Source organism: Drosophila grimshawi, unplaced genomic scaffold (assembly GCF_018153295.1).
Source record: "Drosophila grimshawi isolate 15287-2541.00 unplaced genomic scaffold, ASM1815329v1 contig_131, whole genome shotgun sequence".
In the NCBI taxonomy this organism is placed as follows: domain Eukaryota; kingdom Metazoa; phylum Arthropoda; class Insecta; order Diptera; family Drosophilidae; genus Drosophila; species Drosophila grimshawi.
The window spans coordinates 776,864-802,961 of NW_025062826.1; the positions used below are offsets into that span (position 1 = coordinate 776,864).

General features: G+C 38.1%; 2 protein-coding genes across 2 annotated transcripts in view; both read left to right on the forward strand.

Moving 5' to 3' along the window:
• Positions 1–26,098, forward strand: part of LOC6568820 (neurogenic protein mastermind) — a 73,342-nt gene that overhangs the window by 17,453 nt on the left and 29,791 nt on the right. The gene's annotated exons all lie outside the window — the stretch shown is intronic.
• LOC6568821 (acylphosphatase-2) lies at positions 14,759–15,252 on the forward strand. Its single transcript, XM_001995340.2, has one exon. The coding sequence runs from the start codon at positions 14,771–14,773 to the stop codon at positions 15,104–15,106; it is 336 nt and encodes a 111-aa protein (XP_001995376.1). The 5' UTR covers positions 14,759–14,770; the 3' UTR covers positions 15,107–15,252.

Consider the following 26,098-nt stretch of genomic DNA (forward strand, 5'->3'; position numbering starts at 1 on the left):
TTCTGCGTGTTATTATGCTAATGTCATCTAGACAAGAAAGTATAAACATCAGACTAACAATACGACTGCAAGTTTGACACGAAGAAAGACACAGGCGTCAACGGAGGTGGGCAGAGGCATCAGTTCTCCGGCAGGCCAGATGTCCTCTGGGTGGATATAATAACAAACGATTTACGTAAGTAATAACCATGGGGTAGAACAGGCTTAGGATACTTACCGGTCTACTGACAGGACATTCTAGACTAAGGAGTCACCCAACTAAACACCTATCGCATTAGATCTAGTAGATCGCAGTGCCGATATCCCAATAATAATAATAATAATACAATATCAAGTATATGTATACCATATATATATAGTATGTAGCCTTAAGCATTATCTTTGCCATTCCAAATCATGCTAGAGTGTAGCCAAATATACACTTAACAAATGGTCCACGCAGAACAGTTGATATTATTAAATGCTTGTCACAAAAATGATGCAATATGGATAAGGATCTTTTATAGGAGGCGAAGCTAACTGCTTCATTGGGCATTTCCTTTTTCTGTGCAACTATTAGTTGAACATTTAGGCCACAAACACACACATAACTTGGCCATTACTTGGTTCACTTCTGCGTGTGTGTGTGTGTTTTGCCGTTGCTGTTGCTGTTGCTGTCAACATTTCAAACATCTGGCAGCGCATAATAACCATAACGGTAATGTTCGAGCAACATGTGACATCAGCATCAACATCAACATCAAAATCAACAGCATGCAATAACCAAGCGGGCGGCAAAGTCCTTTCTTTCCTCTGCTCATCCCCTCTCGCAGACTGACCGCTGTGACAATCCAAATGTTTGTTGGACATTCTTCATTTGATTTGTTGTTGTTGTTGTCGTTGTTGTTGTTGTTATTGTTTCCTCTACGTTTGTCTCACCTGCAGCGCAATTAGCTTGTTAATCAGGACTTCCCGCTGTGTTTTTAAATTCCTCGCCGATTTTCATGCCACACTCAGAAACTACAATATTAAAATTTGCCTCTCTCTGTAATATTCAGTAAGTAATTCTCTAAAATTATGGGTTGTGTGGATTTCTGAAAACCAAAGTTTACATTCCTTGCAAGTTCAGGGTGGATATTTCTAAAATATAGAAAAAATATGCCTGCTTTATTTGGAAATTATTTCTTAAAACAAGAAAAACCTTTCTGACTGTAGCAATTTGCATATGACAAAAGCCTAGGGGGAGGGAGGGAGGGATTGGGATTGTGATAGGGATTGGGACTGTGACTGGGTGTGCCAGCTCTTTTAATGAGCTTTATGCCTTTCGCCTTGCAGCCTGTCGCCACTTTGATGATTGAGCGGCAACTGATTGTCATTTAATGCCGTAGTGTCCCTTCTGGTTGAGATATTTTCGCCCCTCTCCTCTCTCCACCCTCTCTCTCTCTCTGTTTGGGCTTATGTGGCGTATGCGCAATATGCGAAATTGTCAAGCTTTGAAAATTCAGTTGCAGTTTGTTACCCTTGATTTAGCGGTTGATTCGCGTTCGGCTTGGAACAATGGACAACTGCTGACCACTTGCACAAAGAGGGGACCGGGGAGAAGGTGGGGGGAGGGGGGTGGGGGTTTAAAAGGGGCTTTTCATTTTCGTAGCAAGAGCAAAACATTTTTCATTTCTTCACTCGAGCGGAAATGGCAAATTAACTGCACAAATAAACGAGAAACACATTCAAAAACACACACATTTCTTTCTCTCTCTCTGCCTCTCGCTCTCTCTCTCTCTCTCTCTCTCTCTCTCTCTCCATTTCGATGTGTGCTCATTTATTCATTATACACAGCAGGGGGGTTGCCTGACACGCCCCTTTTTCGAAAATCGCTGGATTTTCGCTGCACAGCTTAACTCATTGCAACTCATTTCATTGACTGACCTACGAAAGTCGATTTGGTTTTTGCCTTTTGTATTCACAGCTACACTCATGAGTGTTTTAGGGATGAATACTCCTGTTTTATGTTGGTCATTTGAGTATTGTGTGGCCTAATCACAGATTATTCATTATTCAAATCGTTAGAATATCATAGAAATGTTTATACTAATATCAAAAATATATATTTAATGGGATCGTAGATGCCTCCCTCTGCCTTACACACTTTAAGCAACTTCATTCAGGTCAGCGTTCAAGTCATAAACATATAAAAGCTATTATTATTATATATAATAATATAATTATTATTGTGATATGATATTATAATCTAATTATAGCCTATATCGAAGTTCACAGAACGACTGGTTGTTGTCACAAATATATTTTAAGAACTGCAAAGAAATCGCAAAACATTTTAATCACATCAATTTGCGGAGCTTTTTTAAGCATTTTATCAGCGCATTTTTGCACGCTTTTGTTTTAAACAAGCAAAATTCAACAGAAAAAGGATGTTGAAGATGATGAATAAGAATTGAGGCAGCTGATGAAACACGTCGTGACTTTTATGTCGTCATCGTCATCATCATCATCATCATCATCATCATCATCAATGTCAACTGCAACGAAATTGTTGTTGTGAATAAACAAATGCCAGCAGCAACAACAACAACAATAACAACAACCAAATTAACAACAACAAATAGAAATGTTTAATGAATCGAGCTTGGACAGTTGAAGGAAAGGTGCTGCAAGCAGACGAGGGGACCAGGCAAGAAGAGGGGGCAGCTTCAACAATGAGCACGCCCGTTCAACGATATGTAGAAACATTTACGTCTGAGTGAACAGACGCACAGCTGCTTGTTGGGAGTGGGCGAGGGGCGGATTGAGGGGAGAAGGCAAGAAGGGAGAGTGAAGGGCTTGCGCTGGACAGTTAAATGTATCAACAGACGCCGCCGCCAACGCCAACGCCGACGACGACGACAAAAACAAAAAACGGAAGTTCAAAAGGTGACAATGACAACGAGAAAGACAACAACGATGATGATGATGGGACGACGACTACGGAAAATGAGTAAAGCAAAAGGGTGGAGAGGTGAGGGGTATATACACAGAGAGAAATATAAATGAGCTTAAGCCAATTAGAATTTTCTAACTCAAATCAAGCTTTATATATTTTCTGTAGATGTCGACTATGAAATCAGGCTATAAACTTGTTGTCGATTGTTCAGTTTAAAAAAGAAAAAAAAAAAAAACAGATGAATTCTTTATCGAAGAGTCGTGAATGAATTTTGTTGCATTCACATTGTTTCTCTCAGTGTGGTTGAGAGCTACTGACAACTGGGCAATTTTTCTGCACTGAACGGCGGCGAAATTCACTTTAAACAATTAAATTTATGTGATTGTCGTTGCTTTTATATTGTTATTGTTTTTGTTGTTGCTGTTGTTATTGTTGCGGCAGATGAAAGAAAGCAAAAGAGAGGAGGAACAAGAAGAAGAAGCAGAAGAGTTGCCCGGCTGTAGCGGAAGAGATGTCAAAGGTTAGAACTAGACAGCAACTGAGGGTGCAAAAACAATAAGCAACATAAAAAGCAAATACACAACAACCATATATATATATCTATATATATACATATACATATATATAAATATATATCTCAAATAGAGTGAGCTATAAAATTTCTTTGGTTTCGCATTTAAATCCGTAATTTCAATTCAACTTGTCGTGTTTACACACACAATGCATAATTTATAGAAATTTGTCTGCAGGTCCACGCGTGCGAGCGAGATAGCAATGCCAATTGTGTGTGCGAGCGAGATGCACAGAGTCGAGTGTACACGTGTGTGTGTGTGTGTTTGTGTGTGTGTGCGGAGCTCATGTAATGTCAAGTATACGCCGCGTGCGACTTGGCAATACAGTGACTGCTAAATATTTATGAAAGAGCAACGAAAATGTGAAGTTCGAGCAGCACAAGATTTTGTTGGATAAATATTTAATATATTTTAGAAATAAATGTTAATGAATGTGGAAACAATAAATGTGTAGTTGCAAAAGAGAATTGTTTCATTTAAGATTTTGTTATTTTTTGTTGTTAAATTCAAATTAAAGAAATGGTAATTATATAAACAAAGACAGATATTATTTCGAAAATACATAAAAACGAAGCTTACTTGATACTTGAAAGAAATAATCTTTGACAGACTCCATTTTCAAACAATATTATCTATTTAGCTAGTCGAAATAAAATATGGAACGATTTAGTTCGAGTGTAATATGAATATTAATAGAATATTTGCCACTCTAGCGCTATAACTATAGTTATTCATATATAGTTATGGGAACGTCTTTCTTTCCGAACTTTAGATTGCTTGCTAGTAGTGAGCCAAACTTTTTAGCCAACTTGCTTGTCCCTTATATTGTCAGATGTTTCTTGGTGCTTGGTGCCTAAACATTTGTTTTAGTTGTGCGCATTGTTTTCACACCCACTGTATTTATAGGCAATGGCACGCAGTCGACAACTGTTCGAGTGTGTGTGTGTGTCTGAGTAGTGTGAGTAGTGTGCTCTTCCCCTGCCTGTGTTCCCCACTTGAATTTTGTGGCGCATATGGCTAGCAACGTGTGCCCAGCAGAGTTGCCACCCCAACCCACCCCTCTGCCTCTGCTTCTGCCTCTGCCTCACTTGGGGGAGCTGTAATAAGGGGCGCCGGTGTCGCAGTCGTCTCTACGTGTGCCTATCATTGTATGTAAATATGTGTGTGTGTGTGTAAGTGTGTGTGAGTGTGTGTATTTGTGTTAAACTCAACGAAGCTTAAAAGCTTTGTTTGCAACCATAGACGACTCAATATTTGCTCCTGCTGCTGCTGCTGCTGCTGGACTGCGTTGAGTTTTTTAGTCGCATACAAAAATAAATGAAATAAAAAAATAGTTAAGGAAAGCAAAAGCAGAAAGTAAAAGCAGAATTTTGTTTAATTACGCTGACTAATTAGTAATGGCCAAGCAATTAATTTGCATCTTTTAATTAAGCAAGAGAAAGAAATCTTTGTAAAAAGTACACTTTGTTTATATCTATATATATTTATATATATATGTAAGTATTTGTATTCATTTTGCAGCGAGTTTTTTTTCAAGACGCCGCTCAAGTGGGGCAAGTTGATAAGAAATGTGAGCTCTTCTTGTTGTTCTTGTTTCTGTGGCAGTCAACAATCAAAACTGCAGCGTGAAAGGCGAGAGAGAAAGAGAGTGAGGGGGGGGGGGGGGGGGGGGCTGTGGATAGTATTTGGGAAATGAGTAAAAGGAAAAGGACCAAAAAGAAATAAAATACGAGAAGAAGGCACACCGAAGCTTCAATATCCTGACAGAACTATATCCTGACAGACCCTCACGACTAAGTTTAACAATTAATTTAGAAATACTGATCTATTTTCTATAATAGGTATATAGTATTGTTCCTATGGGAACTATAAGAATATAGTAGTCAGATCTAGATTATTGTCAGTCAAAATGTGAATAACATATATCTGATTGCTTAATAAATTAAATAGGTGCTTATGCAAGAACTACTTATTTTTATGAAATTTATGCAGTTGATTAATCTGGAGTGTCCATTATTGCTATCGATAATCGATTATTATCGATATTGGCAAGTTTCAAACGAATTCAGGGTATAATTAGGTAATTCTTCAAGTTCATAAGCACGAAATAGTAAAACAAGTTAACAAATTACTTATAGATAGCAAAAAATGCATTTCAATCTTTCTCTATACCCTGTATACCCTCTTGAAGGGTATACACCACGTTGGCTTTTGGTTGCTGTTGCTGTTGCATTTGCCTCACGAGTTTTCCACGCACGCCGAGCAGTAAAAGTATGAGAGCAGCAACAGCAGCAGCAGCAGTAGCAGCCACCACATAATCCATTTTATGTACACCCCCTCCACCACTCCGCCTCTGCTTTTACTTGCCCCCACTCCCATGGCTGTAGTTGCTTTTGTTGCTGCAGCAAATATAAAAAATAATTGGAAGTCGCTTGCAACGATGTCGTCGTCGCTGTCGTCGTCGTCGTTGACGTTTTGCTTGTTAGCTGCTGTTGCACCTAACCCCCTCCCCACCCCCTTGTACCTCCCCTCTTGCCCCCCCCGTCACCCAATTCCCCAGTTTTGTCGTTGTGGTTGAAAATCTTTGCTGCTTGCCTGGCTTCTCTTTTGATTTGACTTTTGTTTGCTGGTGATTAGGGCCAGTCTAGCAGCTGGCAAGGCTGGGGAAAAGGGGTGTGGCAGCGGCAGCGGCAGCCTTTTTCCAGCTGAGCCTACAAACTCAGCGTGTGTGCCCCATTTGTTTTTAACAAATTTGGAACGCCTATTTCAAACATTTTTCCCTTTTTTTCAGCAATTCCTGACGATTTTTAATTGATTTGCAGCTGCTGTTTTCTTTTTTTGCTTAGTTTGCCAGCAGATTTGCATGTCAACGTTTAGTGTTAAGAGAGAGAGAGAGAGACAGAGGGGGGATGGGAGTGGGAAATTGGGATCTCAAGTGTTAGCCCAGTTAAGTGTTCAGTCAGTTGTAGAAAGTGCTTGCGAGAAATTGCTTTTCGAATTCGATTAAATTTGTTGCACAAAACACGACCGAAAACAAATAAATAAAACTTCATGAAATTCAATTAAAAACATTTGCATTTTGCCTATGCATTTTTTATTGTTACGCAATAGTTATCAATATTAAATAAACTAAATATTAAACATTAGCTGAAATGTATTGTTTGAATGCCAATTTAAAGAAAACTTTATATCTTCAAAACTTTATATTCTATTGCTTATTATTGCTGCCTATTGCAATTGATCGTATTATTTTTCCATAGTTTGTTGACTCTTGCATTCAATTTTCATGTATCAAAGTTGCTTATATGTGATTATCGATATTGGCAGCAATTTTTCTACACATTTTCGTACTTTCCCCATCTATTCATGTATCGATTTTACTATTTATTCATCAATTCTCGATTATTCCGGCATCTTCAATCTGTGCTCCTCCTCTTGCCACACATTTCCCCCTAAAATCTAATCAAAAACGACTCTTTTTTCCACTTGCTGCTTAGATTTTCATTATTCTACTTTTGGAGTTGCTTGGCTTTTCTTCTTCTTCCGTTGCTGCTCCTGCTGCTTCATCATCTTCTTGGGGACTATTTCCACTGTGAGACGGGCATTGCCACTAAATTAATAACTTGCATTGAACTTTAGCCAGTTTCTGCTGTCAGCACATTTACCGTTAGTTCTTCAACTCAGACTACCCATTTTTTTACACCCTCCATCTGCACCCTGTTGCTGTTTTATAGGGTGTTTCCTTGTTGTCGTTGTTGTTGTTATCAAGTTGAGCCTCGCTTCTTTGTCGCTCATCACCATCAACATAATCATAATCATAACTATTATTATTAATGACACAAACAGCCTATTTAGCCAAAATCACACTTTCAAGCTCAGCCACCCTCTCCCCCCACACCACACACCACCCCCACCCCTTAACCCCGCCCACAAGCACACTCCATGCAAAAACTTTAGCAAGCGATAAAAATTTGTCTACATTAGCCCCGAAAAACACACACAAAATACACACACACACACACACACACACACACACACAGACAAACACACAATGAGCAGCCGTCACAGGTTTTTAGGGGCATATGCTTTAGTAAACGCCCCTCCACATCCCACCGCCCCTCTTTGATCCAGCCCAAAAGGCCCCTAAGGGTAGAGAGCAACCCCTAACTATCTTGGCAACTGATATCTTTGCAAGTTGTTGAGCCGCAGCAATGTCTAACGGTGTTTACTATGCCACCCCCTACACCCCACACCCCTTTTTTAAATATATATATATATGTATCTATATAGATATATGTATGTGTGCAATTTGTGGCCTGGCTTAAAGTCCTTGGCTCTGCGCATGTCTCCTGGCCATAAAAGTCAGCTTCAGTTTTCAGCTTTTCCCTAGCGACATTTGTCTTTCGTCTTTCTCAATTTTGTTATTGAAAATTGTACAAAGTTTTTGGCAAAGCTGACGCTGCTAATTGGTTGCAAACTAACTAACTAACTAAGTACCATTCCCCAAAAACCCCTCCTCCCCTCCCCCCACCTCTCTATAGAGTTTCATTATCAGTTGACCCCATTTGCATTTTGCGTTTATCGAATTAACTGATTCTGATTTTTGCCATATCAACAAATAAAGAAAACGCGCACCAAATAAATAAACAAATGCAGTTAAATTTAATTTCATTAAATGACAGCCGACAGACGATGACAAAACCTAATTGAATATCGTACACGATGTCAGCCTCGTCATCGTCATTATCATACTCATCATCATCCTCGTCATCATCATCGTCATCGTCATCATCTTCAGCGTAGTCACAGTCTCGATGTCTTCGTCACCGTCGTCACTTGACAACAAACAATTCAAGACAACTGCAGCTGCCTGTTGCGGCACAAGCAACGCGACTAGCAGCTACCCTGTACGATTTGTTTCTTTCTTAAAAAGGGATATAGTTGTCATCTATATCTATCTGTTTCTAAATTTATCTTTTTCATATCTATTTTTATATCTCTAATTATATTTGTAGCTATATCTATCTTAAGCAGATGTCTTCATAAAGTATATATATTCTTGATCTTGGCTGATATGTCGGAGTTGACTGGATCAAATCACTATATCATATATCTGTCTCAGAAACAATCCTTTGTTGTATACCAAGAGATCCCAGTCAAACTTACCCAAAATATAAATTAATTCGATAATTTCTATGCCGATGTCGAACTGAATTGGTTTCAAATTTCTTTCGATATTCGGTGTATGTAATAATAAAGGTTCCCTTAACTGCTTCTTAAAGAAATGTTGAATTTCCGTGGCATTTCTGAATTGTAATCAATAAAGTTGCGGTTCCTGTTTCTATTTCACAAGCGATTAAATATTCCTTATATTCAGTTACAAGTTGTTGCTTTGGCTGATTACGCCCACTGTTCAGCTGTCTTACTGGGTATAACAATTGCAGCGCTTCTTGCGCTAGTCTCCCTTTTACACACAAACGCTCTCTCTCTCTCTCTCTCTCTCTCTCTCTCTCTCTCTCTCTCTCTCTCTCTCTGTCTCTCTCTCTGTCTCTCTCTCTGTCTCTCTCTCTCTCTCTCTCTCTCTGGCGTAGTGAGCTTTTTTAAAGCGGCTTGTGCATTGCATAAAAACAGAATTCAATTTAGTTGATTGCAAATCGTGTCGTTCCATATATAGAAAAGAAATTGCAACCGGGGCGGGGTACGGGGCACGGGGCATGCACCAGCAAGCTGTCAAGGCAAGTGTAAATTGCAAATAGGACACTTTCCACAATAATATTCTTATAATTATTGTATTATATACATTTTATTGAAATGATTAAAATTCACATTGCGTATACTTAATGCCACGCAATTATATTTAAAATGGATTCAAGTGTTTCTCATATATTAATTTGTTGGCATTTTTATCGCATTACGTATACGCTGTGTATATTGCACGATATTAACTAAGTTAATTGCTCTTTATAGTTTAGTTAAGTCGATGGTTTTAGTTAGCCTTTTGTGTTGACCTTCTTTTAATTGGACTTTTATATTCAGCTTTTGCTTTGGCTTTAACAGACAGCTGCAAATATTTATAAGCCATAAAGTCAGTTAAATATTAAGCGTTGAGCCCATTGAAAATCTGAAGACGGGTGTATTGAAGTTGTGGAAACGTATGTAACAGTTATAGAGAGGCATCGACGAACCCAAGAGGTATACGTATAAATATTCTTGAAAATCATTAACAGCAGAGTTGATTCAACTAATCTTAGAGACTTGATAAAATTAAATTTGTTATCTAATTTCTCGTATATCAAACACACATAAAGCTTATTTCATTATCGATAAAAACCGATTAGGAGACACAATTATAAAGATATAGAAAGATCTTGGAATTAATATATATTATTCTGTGATCATATTATTGATCAACTGCAAGAGACACAGATTTTGTTAGCTAAAGTATATAACAGGGTATCTGCTCATCGAGCACTCTGTCCAACATTTTATATTTTATTGAATGTGTTTTTATTTTTTTTAATTTGTGTGTTTTTGCCATAATGCAATTTTCATTTCACACATTTGCGCGTTTCTCTTCGCACTTAAAAAATCCGCCCAAAGCTATTTAGTTGTTGTTGTTGCTGTAATCTATTGGCCGACTCTTGCTGTCTGGCTAATTGAATTTGTCAACATGTCACTGTTGCCACTGTTGCTGCTGCTGCTGGCTATCACTTGCATTTTTATACATATTATTAATATTATTATTTTTTTTTGAATGTTTTTTGTTTAATATTTTACACACGGAACGTCATTATTCAGATGCAGGCACACAAATATATATATATATGTATGTATATATATATCGGCTTAATAAAGTGTATACAGTCGTTAGTCAGTTGTATATATACACCCAATTATTCATATATTTATCAATACATATGAATATTATTTAATATTTGGTTTCTGTGCAACTGTCTCGGAGTGTTGCGAATATATTTGTGTTGCACAAGTATCTTTTTGTGTATTGTTGCCATTGTTGCTGATTTATTTTTAACACTTACGTGCTGTAATATATATTAATTAATTAACAACACTTGTAACTTTAGCAACAATTAACAATAAACAACAATAATTAAAACAAAGTGTTTAAATTTTAATCAAGCTAACAAAGTTTTTAATAGCTACTAAAAAGTCGCTACAATTTCACTATTAAGTTGAACAAACTAGTCATTCATTTTGTGTAATTTTCACAACAGCAAACAATGGAAATCTTGAGAAAACTATCAAAACAGAAAATGAAACACAAATAACAACGGCAGAGAAATTTTCATTTAAAATATTTAAATCACTTTTATTATATGTATATGCGTATGCTTTGTTGCTATATTTAATTTGGCATACATATACACATTTATTAGAACGAAACCATTTTGTGTGGTCAAACGACTTATTTTTAAAAGCGATTTAAGTCTCTAATTAATTTATTATGTTGTAAATTGCTTAACAGCCACAGCGCTGTTAAGTGCGACGGCAACTGTTAACGTTTAACAGCGCACTGTTTAAAATCGCCCCCATCGGTTTTGTCAATTTCTTTTGTTATGCTATGCTGCGAATGTTTGTCTATGTTTTCTTGCACTCACTCACACTCACACTCCGCTCTCTCTCCCCTCCCCGCTCGCCTGCCTCTCTGCTCCAACTCTTGCGCCTCAATGTTTGCGTTTTACGTGAATAACGTAAAGCTTCTGTGTACATTTTAATGGCAAATCTGCTGCCATTTGCGGCGTACATTTCGCGTACAATTTTCATTTTTGTTATGCCCACATATTCTTTTTCAAAATGAGGGGATGGTGGGGCGTGTGGGTTGTAAAGGAAGGGCGCACTTTACATTTGTTTTGTTTATTTTGGCGTGAGCCGTTGCCCGGAGCTGCATGAGAGTGTGAGAGAGGGAGAGCGGGAGAGAGAGAGAGTAACCGGCTAGGCGAGAGAGCCACAGTGAGAGATTGTGAGTGAATGAGTGTAAGTGAGTGAGTGAGTGAGTGTGAGTGAGCTGGTGCTGCTGGCATGCCATTTCCCGTTATCAGTGGCAGACTTTCTGCCAACCTGCTGCTGCCGTCGACAGCAACCGCGACGGCACCGGCGACGGTTCAACAGTGACGTTCACACGTCTCTCCTCTGCTCCCTGTACACCGCTGACGTCGTCGTCGCAGCTAATTTTGGATATTCGAAGCGAATACAAAATATTTTTAGCTTCACTTTGACGTCGCTTGTGCAGATTTTTGCAATTGTTAGCCTTTTTAGGCAGCTGGCGTCGACGCTGACGTCGACGTTGCTGCTGTTGCTGCTGTAATTGTTTTTGTATTTTTAGCCAGTTGATTTATCATTTACGCTGCATTTCATGTTATTAATTTGTTTTTTCTCCCTCTCTCTCTCTCGCTCTCTCTCATTGCAGGTGAGTTTCATTTTTTTGGTGTTGTCAACACTTAATTATAAGCAGCAAAGTACGTAAGTAGCGTAACGTAAGCAATAATCACAGTGGCCATCGATGAGTGACGGATATTAAGAGTATATGTGTGAGATTATTGTATGAAGTGAATACAGTGAAATCACACATAAATATATTAATATTATTTATCTAGACCAAAAACACTGCTATAATAATTGAATTAAATTTCAAGTTTGAGATAAATGTTTTGCGGTTAGACGTTGCAGTTATTGAGTGCTGACTGTGACTCTGTTGTCCTTTAACTTAATCAAATCATGAACAACGCTGAGAGAGGCAGAGAGATATAAAATCAAATCGTTGAACAAATCAAACCTTGACAAACAAAGCTCAGTTTAAGCACACAAATACAAATACAAACAAACTCAAACACACACACAGCATACACATAATAGGTGGGAGTGAGAGAGCGGGTCAGCAAAAGAGATTTAGAATTGTGTCATCGCGTAAACAAACAAAGTATATTTTCACATGTGTGTGTGACGATATTAAAAGCCAAGCCAAGCCAAACCAAGCCGAGACGAGACTCGCACAGCCGAATAGCAAAGCGCAGCAAGCAGAGACCAAGGCGACATCTCTCTCTCTCTCTCTCTTCTTTCTCTCCCCTCATTCTCACGACCACCCACCCAATGCAGGCGCCTCGGCCAGCTGCTCAGCTGCAGCGATTTACAGTGCAATGCTGCAGCGTCGCAGTCTATGCTGCTGCTGCTTGTTCTTTCTTTCTTTATACTTTTCTTTCACATTTGTGTTTTGATTTTGTTGCTGTTGTTTTTTTCCCCCTAGATTTGAAGTGTTTACATATTGCGTTTGAATTATATTCGAAATTGATTCTCCCCCTTTGAACTTTGTTGTATTTTTTGTTTTTGTTGCTAGCCTCTTCACTTTTATATGGAAGCTAATTTTAGTATTTAGCTTTACATTTGTATTTCAATTAGAAAATGTGTGTGTGTAGACTGTACTTTTTGGGCTTTTATTGTTGTGATTTGAAATCATTTTGTCGATATTCGATTTGAGTTCATTTCTAAAACAATTAACAGACAAGTGTCGATCGTACACTGAATGTTATTTTACAGCTCCTGTTAATGACAGTGATTAGACCTATTCCAAGAATTGCAATAAATAACAGTTAACAGAGACAAGTGGAGCTGTTAACGGGCGATCGCGCCCAGTTACTGTTAGGCACGCACTGTCTGTTAATACGTACGTAAGCTTGCAGTTTACTGCGCTCCGCTGCTCTGCTCTGCGCTGACCTCGCTCTTCGCTGCTGCTCAAGTCAAGTTTTTGTGCGTCGCGTCGCAATTGAAGCCCAGTTTTGTGTCCCTTCAAGCGTTGTGTTTTTCAGCAACATTTTTAATTTTATTTTTTTTTTGCACTTCGGCTTGTTTGATTTGCCTTGCTCACCTTCGGCTCAACGAGTCGCAGCAGCAGAAGCAGCGACCCAGCAGCAGCAGTAACAGCAACAAGAACAGCGACAGCAACAGCAACAGCGGCTCGTGCTGGTTACATTTGAATGAGCACGTCGCTGCTGCAGCGCTGCTTTCGTTGCTTTGGCTTTGGCTTTAACATTAAGAGATGGCTGATGGGCAACAGCAACAGCAACAACAACAACAACAGCACACAACACTGTAGCTGTCGTTGTTGCTGTCGCCGTCGCTGTCGGCATTGCTGTTGGCTTTGCTGTAGTCATTTATCACCGGCCTCTTTGCTCACACTCTGATTCTGATTCTGACTCTGTTTTTAGTTCGCTTCCACACCCCCCCGACCCCACCTCTACCCTCTCACCGCTGCCGTCTATCGTCTTGCCCCATAAATATCATATTAAATATTTGCCATAGAATCGTTGTCGTCGTCGTTTGCATTACCGCCAAATGTTGTCTGTTTATCTCGCTAGTTATTGTTTTGCAGTCCTCTATATATATATATATAAATTTATATATATATATGTCTGTATAGGTAGTTAGGGGGTGTCTGTGGAGGTTGCTGCATATTTAGGGGTAAATTTGGCTAAAAGACGGTGGTTGTTGTTGGTAACTTTTTGTGCGGCATTCGCCAGTTGATTGGATTGCCATGAGATGAACTTGACATCACACACACACATAGGAGAAAGTGTGTGTGTGTGTGTGTGTGTGGCATGTGATTTATGAGTCCCCAGTGCTGATATGCGATATGTGAGATATGTGGCATATATGGGATATAGTATAAGGGATACAATTTGATACATTGTGATTAGTTAAAGAGGGTGCTGCCAATAGAAACTAAGTTCTATTCCTCTACACACACACACACACATGTTTACTTGTAAGTGTATCCATAATTCCTCAATTTCACACGAGTCACGCTTTTCAAGGGTAGTTTATCACTTGGTTCTTTTTTATTTGCATTTAATTCACACAATTTTCCTTTCAGGTGTTTTTCTTTTAAGTGTTCATTAATTGTTTTTCAAGTAGCGTTTTATAAATGAGTCAATGTGACTTTGAAGCGCCATCTTTCAATCAGAACTGCGAATTTTAATTTGAGAAACACCTGCAAATGTTTTTCTAAGTCTGCTTAGTGACTGAGTCCAATCAAAATGGGTAAAAGAGAGTTTTTCACTTTTCCATTTAATAATGTTGGTTAGATAAGTATAAATAAATATTTGGCATATAAATATTTTATCAAACTATCGGAAATATTTCTACAACTTAGCAAACTGTTGCAAAATCAACTTGACAGCAACCATATATTTCTTTTGTTTTGTTTCAAAAATCTCGAACTAAAATAAATACGTAAAAATTAAGATTTGAATTTGAATTCAAAATAAAAATGGCAAGTTTGCTGTCCGCTAAGAATCAGCTGTTCACCTGTGGCTTCGAGGTTTTCGGGGAGGTGCAGGGTGTTCAGATGCGCAAAGCAACCCGCTCCTTAGCCTTGTCCAACGGGGTGCGCGGCTGGGTGATGAACACGGATCGGGGCACGGTGCAGGGGGAACTGGAGGGAACCTTGCCCAGTGTCAATGAGCTCAAGTTCTGGCTGCTCTGCTTTGGCAGCGAGAATGCCATCGTGGATCGGGCCGAGTTCACGCCCACTTTGGAGATACCTGTCCACAGTTTCGACGGCTTCACCATACGCTATCATCCAGATCAGAGGGGGCGCCACTGACGATCCTGCGGGGTTTCAGAGGCGGCAGATAGGATGTATATTTTTTCGGGAAGTGTATTTTGGCGTTGACAAAAATTGATTGATTGCTCTGAACGTGCAAAATAATAAATAAATAAACGATCTTAACCAAGTCTGTAACTATCGAACTGTCCATCTATCTATCTATGAGTCTATCTGTCTACATATGGATCTATCTATCTGGCTGTCCATCGAATCAACCCGGTTTTGATCCTAGCTAAGTCAGTATCTATCCAACTATCTTTATATTGTAGACTATCTATCTATATTTTATCTATCTATCCATCTATCTATCTATATATTTCGGGGCGTTGACAAAAGTTGATTGATTGCTCTGATCGTGGAAATATATCTGGTTATGATCGTAAACAAGTTCGAAACTATCCATCTATCCAACTATCTATCTATCTTTCTATTTATCTATCTATCTAGCTGGCCATCTTTTTTTTTCTTTTTTTTTTGGTTTTTGTGTGTTGCTGTTTCTTTTGTTTTCAACATCATTTATTAAAACTCACAACTTGCTGCCAGCAGCTACTAATTAAGCATTTGGCCAGGCACACGCTGATTCCAAGTATATCTATAGATATATATGAACCTGTGTGTGTGTGTGCATATATGTATCTTTGGACAGACACCTGCAGCCTCTGGCTGGCTGGGCCGCATTTCCAGTTGAGCGCCGCCGCCCCAAACTGGCAATGAGTTTTAACGACGAAGCAGCCAACATCGAAGCAACAGCTACAACAACAACAACAACAACAAACAGCAACTGAAAAACAGAAACAGAAACAGAGCCATAGAAATGGGCAGACATTGTCGTTGACTCTACTTCTCAACTTCTACTCTTCTACTTCTGCTTCTGCCTTTGCCTCTGCATATTCCTCTACCTTGCCCCTTACCTCTGCCCCTGAACCTGCCACCGATACTCTTTCCTTATCCACCACATGACGTTGCCAAATTGCTGGCTAGAACGATTAACTCTTGTGAACATGGCTTACGCTCAGCAGTTCTAGATTGAAGGTAATACGTACATTGAAGTATTGATGGAGAAATATGGATTAAACCCGATATATGTTGCCGGAGCTGGTAAGAGATGTAGCCCAATAGAGGAATAAAAGGGTTGAAAAGGCGGCTCAAAATATTAACTGATAGAAACTCCCCGAATAATATTTAAACAAATAAAAATAGTAGCATAGATTGGAAAGTACGGCTGTGGCAAGTGTAAAATACAAGAATTGGATAAAGATGATACATATATATATATGTATATATATATATATATATATATATATATAAATATATATATATATAAAGCAGGTGCTATACTTTAAAAGAAAACAAAATTAAGATAATCTCGATATTGATTAAACAGTTTTGATGATTATAACAAGAAATGAGGCCTATCTTTGGCATGCCGAGGCCTAAATACCCTTTACCCTTTAAATCAATCATATTAATAAGCGGCAATCTTTTGACACTTACCCTAATCATAAATACTTATAGGGTATTAGTTTAAAAAAATTTGTCATGATTCTAATAAATGAATCAAGAATTTATTAATATTTAAAGCGGATCTCAAATATTCATTTCGATATTTTCATTTTTAGCTAATTTATTAATAAGTACAGGGTATTAGCGGGCTATCTATATATCTACATACACATTGATTGTTTGAATACCCTATTTTTTTTTGAATAGCTAGCGTATCTGCTGGTCGTTCACACCCCACAGCCACAGAGACAGCTTAGCTGCATATTTAACATGTTACTCATGTTGTTGTTGTTGTTTTGGTTGTTGCTGTTATTGTTTTTGAGTACTCGAATGCCCTCCATGGGTCGCTGGCTACAGCGCGACGCTGACGTTGACGCAGACGCCGCCACTGACGCCAATGCTCGTGCACTGCGCATAATCACAACAAAGTCAAATAAATGAAAATAACAACAACAATAACAGCTATTTAGCAGAGCAAATGAAGCTAGCGTCGCTGCTGCTGTGGCTGCTGCTGCTGCGTAATATTTGCGCGCGCTGCTTGTGTGTGTGTTGGCAACTCCGTTGCGTGCGTAACAGGCGCACAGCGTTAAAGAGCAGCAACAGCAGCCGTCGCACATAAAACGCAACAGCAGCGAGCAGACAACATTTTCCATGCTGCTGCAGTCGAAAACCTGCTCTGCGTGTTGTTGTTTTTGTAACATTTGCTCTTGCTGTTGCTGTAACATTTGCTGTTGTTGTTGCTGCGGTATTTTTATAGGTTAAACTGCAAAGTGCGTCGTGGTGAGAGTCAGAGAGAGTGTAAGGCGTATGAGCGTTGGGAAGGGGTGAGGGGTTAACTCTGCTCTTGTGGCTTTTACTAGCTTACATTACAGCCGGCCGGTGTTGTTGGCATTTTACAGACAGAACGAACGAGCGAGCGAGCGAGTGAGTGAGAGCGAGAGTCGGAGCGTGCTTGCTTGCTGGCGAGAGAGCGCTCAATAGAGCATTGGCTCTCTTGCAAAGTCTTGTATTTTTTCGTTGGTTTTTTTTTTTTTTTGAGTGATTCTTGCTTTGGGCTACTGTTAACGCCGCTGTTAAAGTGCCCGCAGCGTCAGTTGGCACTCAATGCGGGCAAGGACTGGTGGATGCTTGGAGAGGGGAGTGGAGGGATGGGGTGGGTTGTGTAGAAGTAGATTGAAGGAGTCGACATCAGTCGCCGTTTGAAATTCCTTTGCGCATTCCACGCGTTCGTCGTTGTCGCTGCTGGCGTCACTGTTGCTGCTGGCATCGCTGCTGCTGTTAGCTGACTGGCTTTGCTTCCGGTGTCACTTCCTTATTTAGTTGTTTACATTGTTGTTGTTCTTGTTCTTGTTGCGAGGGTTGTGAAATTTGAGTGTATAACCCAAATACCCCATCATCCCCCTGCCCACGAAGAAGTTGATTTGAGTTGGCCAAAGTTGGGCGAAAAAAAACATTTCAACTTAATTTAACAGTCATCAAAATGGGGAATTCAATTTGCCTGAAAGGCATCCACAAAAAAAAATAAGCCACAATTCGCCCCTCCCTCTTTCACCTGCTGGCAAAGTATTGTCATTAGTCGCATTATTATTGGGGGCTATTATGTAGTAATCAAATTTATAGCACAATTCACACACACAGGCACACACACACACATTTATAGACGACTTGCGCCTGGCAACGGAAAAACTTTTATGACGCCAAAATGAAGAAAAAAATACACAAATAATAAAAATAACATACAAAATTATTACGATGAAGAAGAAAATGGAAATTGAAAATGAGTTGAGTGGCACACACACATTCGCAATGACACACACACACATGAATGCAAACACTTTGCACAAATATTTGTGTCATTAAACAAATGACAAACGAATTGGTTTCAACATGAAAGCTGAAAGCAGGCAGCGGCCAGCAAGCAGAAGCAGCAGGCAAACAGCGACGCTGGCAGCGCTGTCAACGCTGACATGCAACAATGCGCGTTTGGCAAAAAGCTAAAAACACAAAACTGATAAGCCAAATAACAGCGAGCAGCAACGCTCTGTTACAGTTAACAGACAGACAGTGAAATGTTAACATAACATGGCATAGCTGGACAGCAAGCAGCGCCACCCCCACACACACGCACGCACGCACACACATACACAGACAGACAGACGCAGCGGCGCACATTTTACAGCGCTGAAAAATTCGCTTGGCTGCCTCTGCTGCGACTGCCTCTGCTGCTGCTGCAACAATGCAAACGCAAACTTTCTCGCTGCTGGCGTCAACGTACTGTTGTCCGCATTCGGTTCGTGCTGCTTCGCTGACAGCGGCTCGTGCCAGTTATAAACCGACTGCCAAGCGACTCACGACAACAGCAGCAGCAGCAACAGCAGCAATAGCAACAGCAGCAGCAACTTAAAAAGCAACAGCAACAACATAAAAACAGCAGCAGCAGCAGCAACTGACTGAGAAATCAGAAGCCGAAAAGCAAAAGAAAGAAAAAAGCGTGCTGTGAATAAGAAATAATAATAATAATAATAATACAACAAAAACAAGAAGCAAATAAACAAAAAGTGTGCAAGGCGGCTAAAAAGTGCTTACACAAAACAAAACAACAACAACAACAAAAGGCAATTTATTATCATAAAAAGTCGCTTAAAAGTTTTATTCTTTTATTCTTCCGCGATATTTACAACATAGTTTTTAGTGCTTGTTGTGAAATTCATATTAAATGCATTTTATTTATTGCCCAAGTGCATCAATATAAAGTTCAATATAAAAATCAAATATTTGAATACATTTTGAAAAATAATGTAAACAGTTTTAATACTTTTTGACTGCTCATAATATAATATGTGAATAAAGAAAAAAAAAGCTGCTTAAATTAATAGCAAAATATTTGCATAAATTTACAAAAGTAATGTAAATAAAAAGATTTAAAATTGTTTGTTTTGAATACATTTATTGACACATAAACCGTTCTAATAATTTGTGCTTTCAATAAATTCAAACAATAATATGATAATGAGATTTAAAATTTATATTTTGTATAAATTAAAACAATGTAAATGAAAACAGATTAACTATTATCGATGATTTTCTTGGAATTTTTAAATGCTTCTTGTTTTCAATATTTAAAACCAAAAATAAATATTTCCCTAAATTGTAAATACGTTTTGTGCACCTAAAATATATTCTTTATAAAAGAAAAATTCTAAGAATAATAAAAATTATTTCGGTTTTCAATATCTTAAAACCAAAAATAATAATTTCAAAATATATTTTGTACAATAAAATACAATTTATTAGTGTAATAAAATTAAAAAAACACTAAAGACAATAAAAAAGTTTTTCACAAACTGATAAAAAAAACACATTAAGACAGTTAAACGTGAATAATTCATTGAAAAGATAAATCAAAAAATTAGAAATTAGCATAAAAAGGCATTAAAAAAAACGAATTCATTGAAATTGCTTTGTTTATTTTTCGCGTCATTTTCGCGTTGACAGACTTAATAATAATTCGCATACTTTTTATATTTTCTATATTGTTTTCGAAGAAAATTCGGGCAGCTCTAGAAATCTTTTTTTCCCCGTGTGTGTGTGTGTAAGTTGTGGTGTGTGTGAGTGTGTTTATTTATTTGACATTTGTATTTCCTCTAAAGAAATTATGCATAGCGAATGCAAATTTATTAGCTGTGCAGACTCATTAGATGATATACCCCTAAGCCCCAACCCACCCCTCTGTCCGTTACTCTATCTCTCTCTCTCACTCTCTCCCCCAAACTGCCCCTATCTTTTCTCTTTTCAGACGCGAGCGAAATTAGAAAACATAAATCAAAATATGCAAAATAAATCAACGTGAATTGCGCCACAAATAACAACAAAAAAAGTGCGGACAATCTATTTGCTTGCCCCCCCCCCCCCACGTCTCTTCCTCTGTATTGCTCACTTAATCAACAAAGAAGAAGAAGCGAAAGCAACAAATAAATAAGTCAATTAATTAGACACATTTTTAGAATATTAACCAGGAAAGGAAAAACTGTACAAAAAAAAATCTGGTCATATTCGAATAAATTTGAAGAAAAATTGCGCTTTTTTCAATACAGCAGCAGCGGCAGCAGCAGATACAAACCAAAAAATTGGGCAAAAGATAGAAGAAGAAGCAGTTGCGGCAAGAAATGCCATTAAAATATTTTCAATTCACGTGAGGAGCAGGGGCAGGGGCAGGGAACGGGGGAAAGGGCAGGGGAAGGCTGGAAAATGGATACATTTCCTAGCTGCGCAAAACGATGAAAACCTCCAACAATATCATATTTTGCTAACGCCAACCAAAATATCAAAGAGATTTTGTACAAAACCCATTACGAAAACTCAACAACCAACAAAATAAGAATATTTAAATTAGCTGTTAGTTATTTGTGACTGCGGAAGGTGTGTGTGTGTGTGTGGGAGTGTGTGTGTGTGGGAGTGTATGGGTGTGCTTAAGACTGTTTAAAGAAGAAGAGACACAACTTGATCAGATATCGCTATAAAAAACGAACTCAATCGATAGAATATTGATAGGTTTTCTGCTTTATTAAAAATGGATAAAGATGCTATAATTAAGTTGAGTAAAAGTTTCCTTTTTCAATCCATCAATAAATGCCATCGCAATTTTTTCTCTTTATTTTTTCAGTTTTAATTTTTTGAGTTAGAATTTGGAAATCACACTTCTGATTATCGATCTATTTTCAATTGTTTATCGTCTAATAAGTTGAACATAAAACTTAAGATTAATATGCGCCCACATCCGCATCATCTGCAATATATTAAATAATATTATTACAAATTGTTATTATTGATTACGTGTTGAGCAACATGGAAGTCATTTGTATATTCAGATATACCAAATTATATAGCAGCAAACGGAAGTTGTTTTAGCATAAAACGAGTGTACTTGCTTCAAGTTGTACTTTCATTTAATTAATATTTTGAATATCCAAGTCTTGTTCAACTTTTGATCGGTAAATTCAGAGTATCTAGGGTATTAAGACGAGCTCTCCCGACTAGAGCATTCTTTCTTGATGAATGAAATATGGCTTTGATAATATCCTACTTTTAGGACAGTACTAATTTCAATCGATTTGTTGAGTATTAATTAATAAGAAGAATATTCGATTTTATTCACAATTCTGCTTCTTGTTACTTAATCACTTCTTGGAAGAGAGGAAGACAGACACACAGAGGAAGACAGACACACAGATAGACAGACAGACAACAAATAGGTAAATGAAATGTGCATGCAACAACAACAACAACAACAATAATAATACTAATAAGAAGAAGAAGAGAGCCAAGTTGCAAGTGGCAAGCAAATCAAAATGCGGTCGCTGCTGTTGATCATTTGTTGTGTGCATTAGATGTGTGTGTGTGTGTTTGTAAGTGTGTGTGTGTCTGTCTATGCAATAAGATTATTATTTTAATTACAAGCAGTGTTCTTATTCCGCTTCCTTTTGTTATTGTTATTATTATTGTTTTTATTGTTTCGTATTTCGCCTGAGATTTTGCTCTTAATTAAATTTGCCATCAGAATTTCTCATTAGTTTTTCGCATGCAGTTAAATGAGTTGCAAAATGATGTATAATGCGAAAAAGGCATAATATGATTTACATCAAGATACCCTGTAAAAGAAAACGACTACAAAAAAAAGGTTGACTTGGAGTTAAACTTAATGTTATTTATATTTTTGCTCTTAGACTCAGCTGCAGCTTCAACACATTTTCACATACAGGGTATCTGCCAGTCGTGCACTTATTACTTGCTGTTATATTTTTTTTTTTTTTTGCTGCTGGCCAAGCGCGAATTTTTCTGGTAATGTGCAAAAAAATTAATAGCATGGAAAATGTAATCCAAGCACAAGGCACCAAGTGGGCGTGGTAACAACACGTTCTCCTCCACACACACACACACCCATGAATGATGAGGGGGCGTTGGAAATTGCTGAAATATTACGCATACGCCTCGGTTAAAATTACCAAGAATTAATTAGAGAATAAACCAAAGACCAAAAATAGGTGAATTTAAAAAAAATATATACATATAAGGCATATATTTGTTATATAGTAGTCATTTGATAGAGCCGATGCCCTTTTTAAATCAATTAATACAGAGTGAGAGAGAGGGAGATAGGAGGAGAGAGAGAGAGAGAGAGAGAGAGGGCGAATGAGTTGCATTAATAATGAGCGTGATAAAGTAAATGCTTTTAATTATGACAACAACAGCAACAAAAAAAAGAGACGTCGACAAACCAAATTTATTAATGAAATGTAGAAAATGATGATATACATTGTATGCAATCAATTTCAGACAGATAACAATTAATCACTTCTCAGCTCTGACAGCTCTGCATAAAAAACAAACAAACAAACAGAATAGCAGAACACAGATATACCCTATTTAACTCAGACTTGAAGGATATTCAGGGTTCCCTACAAATTTGGTGGCTGTATCTTAAAAACTGTGGGAACTATGCGATGTTATCGATTTATACTTTCTGGTATATCGCTTTCATCGATTATTGTAAAAAAAAGTGGAATGTTTCGTCTTATCAATTTGGCATTATCGATTTTGGTCGATTTGAACGTAGAATTCAAATTTTACAATTTTATAGCAGAGTACAACAATTGCCTTAGAATCTAGTGTACAGAAGTTGTAAATGAAATTGTATAACTCTTTTTAGCAAACCTTAGCAAGTTCTTAATTTAAATGTAATTTAATGATTGACTCTTTGTTAGTAAAGTTAATTTCATTTCGTTTTTTTTTTTTTAGAATGTTATTTTACAATTTCCTATTTATTTGCAGCAAGTTGTAATTTCAATAAGTCCACCCTTAACTTTTCTATTGAATTTTCTGTTTTTTTTTATGGGCACACGAATAAACAGAAAGCAAATAAAGAAAAGAGGAAAATTGATCCATTGTCATCATTGAGAGAAGCTTGAATCCATTTTATATGCTTAACGCTTAACGGATTACTTTCGCACTTATTAGCATGCCTCTCGCTCGCACTCGCAGTATGGAGGAGGGGGCGGTGGGCAGGGAAAACGAGGCCTATCAACACCTAACAAACAGTTAGCTCAAAACTCGAGACTTGAGTCTCAACTCTCGAAATAAACAAAACAAAAACTCGACAAAAAGCCAAAGAAAAAAAATACAAAAATTCGACGCAACTCAATTCGAATCACGCACAAAAAAAGAAAGGGGTTTGATAGAGGGGAGGGAGTGGAGGGGGTGTAACTGACACAAAGGTTTTCCATGAATTTTTCGACCACTTCCGTTTTGCTTGCCGACCAGCAGCTGAGTTGCTTTTTTGAGCAGTTAACAGTTAAAGCTCGCTGCTCGGCTGCTTTTTCACTCAATCGTCGCTGCTCTTGCTTCTTGTTCTTCTCACTCTTCTCGCTGCTAATTCGCATTAATCATACGCCGCGTTGTGTACGGCATTTTATTTTTATTTATTTTTGCATCGCGGCATGAAAATGAAATTCAGACAAAAACACCAACAACAACAGCAACAGCAAAGCTTTTTTCACATTTTTATTTTTACACGCAAATTTACTGACTGGCGACGACGCTGGCGACGACGTTGACGACGGCGTTTTGTTTTGCCGTCTTACTCACAGTGTTGCTGCTGGCTGCGCTGCCAGCGTCGCTGCTGTTTGCTGCTTGCTTTTGCTTTTGCCGTTGTTGTTGCTTTTGCTGTTGCTTATTTTAATGTGTCAAGGTTCGCGGCATCATATTTTGCGCTTTATTTGAGTGCGCTTCAAGCGTACAATATTATTTTAGTCACTGATAGAGTGTGTGAGACAGAGAGAACAAGAGAGCTCTCTTTAATTTCTGCACTTTCTTTGCAATTAAAAGTCGGCAGAAATGGAGAATAGAGCTTTGCAAAAGTGCATATAAAAGATGATGGCCAGCGTAGTGTTGAAAGGTGTGCTCAAGAGTGGAGAGGAGTGACAAGAAGCAGAGGACGATCGGCGAACTGCCAGTGCTGAGCGTTTAGCCTTTTTTTGGCATGGCTGAACAGCAGCGCTTTTTTTTGCACATGAGCCCTAAACAAATGTTAAGATTTAAGTTATGAATCTTATTTTTATGGATGTATATATTTATGTATATATAAATGTAAGCAGGTATCTTTGTATGTATGACTTGTAAATCCGTTAAAAACTAAAGCAGCTGTAAAAAAGTTAAAGTGAGATGAAAAGCATCAGAAGAGGAGAGGAGGAGGGCAAGGAAAGAGGACAGCGACGACGAAGACGTATCGATAAATGTAAATGCAGCATTAACTGTGAGCGTAGGAGTTGTTTAAGAGGGGGGAGGGGAAGTGGTAGACGAGCAGCAAATGCTAAACGAATTTTTTGTTTCTGTAGTTGTGTGTAGGTGAGCTGCAACTGTGTGAGTGTGTAAGAGAGGGGAAGCGAAACTCGATGTGTGTGCGAGCGAGTGAGGAAAAGATTTTTATTACCGCAGCGGAGAGTCGTAAAAAGAACTAAATTACTTTTAAGTTTGTAAATTGTGCGGCGAGCTGCGAGCTGCGCCTGTCTGTATGTAGATATGGATGTCTGTGTGTTTTAGTGTGCGTGCAGCATAAGTTTAATATTATGGCAACTTACACACAGTCCCCCTCCCCCTTTCACCCTTCCCCTCCGCAAAAGAGTTTTGCATTCTTTGTGTCACGCGTTCCATTGCGAATAGATGCACACAGCAAGCAGATGAGAAAGCTCTTCCAAACCCAAAGCCAAAAACTGAAGAAGTATAATGCATTGGGGAAGGGGGAAGGGGGGGAGCTGAGATAGAAAATAAAATGTATGAAAAGGCATTTATCCATAATGAGGCAAGGCGTGCGAGAGGGAAGATGAGAAAGGGGAGAGGGGGTGTGGAGTATTTGTATCGCTTCACTTGCTTTTTATTATGACCACAAAATGGACAGTGGGGAGAAAGAGTGAGCGAGAAGGAAGATTGCGAGCCAGAGGCAATTGGGTATATTGCACGGAGCAAGTGTGGTGAGTATTAGATGTGTACGTGTATGTGTGTGTGTGTCATAAAGTTATTAACTAGTGCAGAGATGAGGGAAAGTGCTTGATTATATCGAGAGTGTGTGAGGGAGAGGGATAAATACACATAAAGTTTTTATGATGAATGTGAATATCGAAGAAGATGCTTCAATTGCTTTTTATTTTGTGTCAGTTAAAGTTTTTTTTCAAGCAGCAAAAACATTGTACATATTCTCTGACGATTTTATTTAAAGACGATGATGAAATGCTTATCGTTTAATGTGTGGTTCTTTAATCATAACGAAGTTAATTCTGAGAAATAATAACATTTCCCATATTGTTTTTTATAAATATAATTGAATTTCTTATGTACTTCTTTGAAGTGATTACATTTAATATGCTAATGAGTATTTTTGTAATAAAATGTAATTTACTATATTGCATCCCTTTGTTGTGCAGTGTAACATTTATT

Bases quoted from the DNA above. Each gene is read 5' to 3' on its own strand.
- LOC6568821 (XM_001995340.2), top strand. From the start codon at position 14,771: ATGGCAAGTTTGCTGTCCGCTAAGAATCAGCTGTTCACCTGTGGCTTC.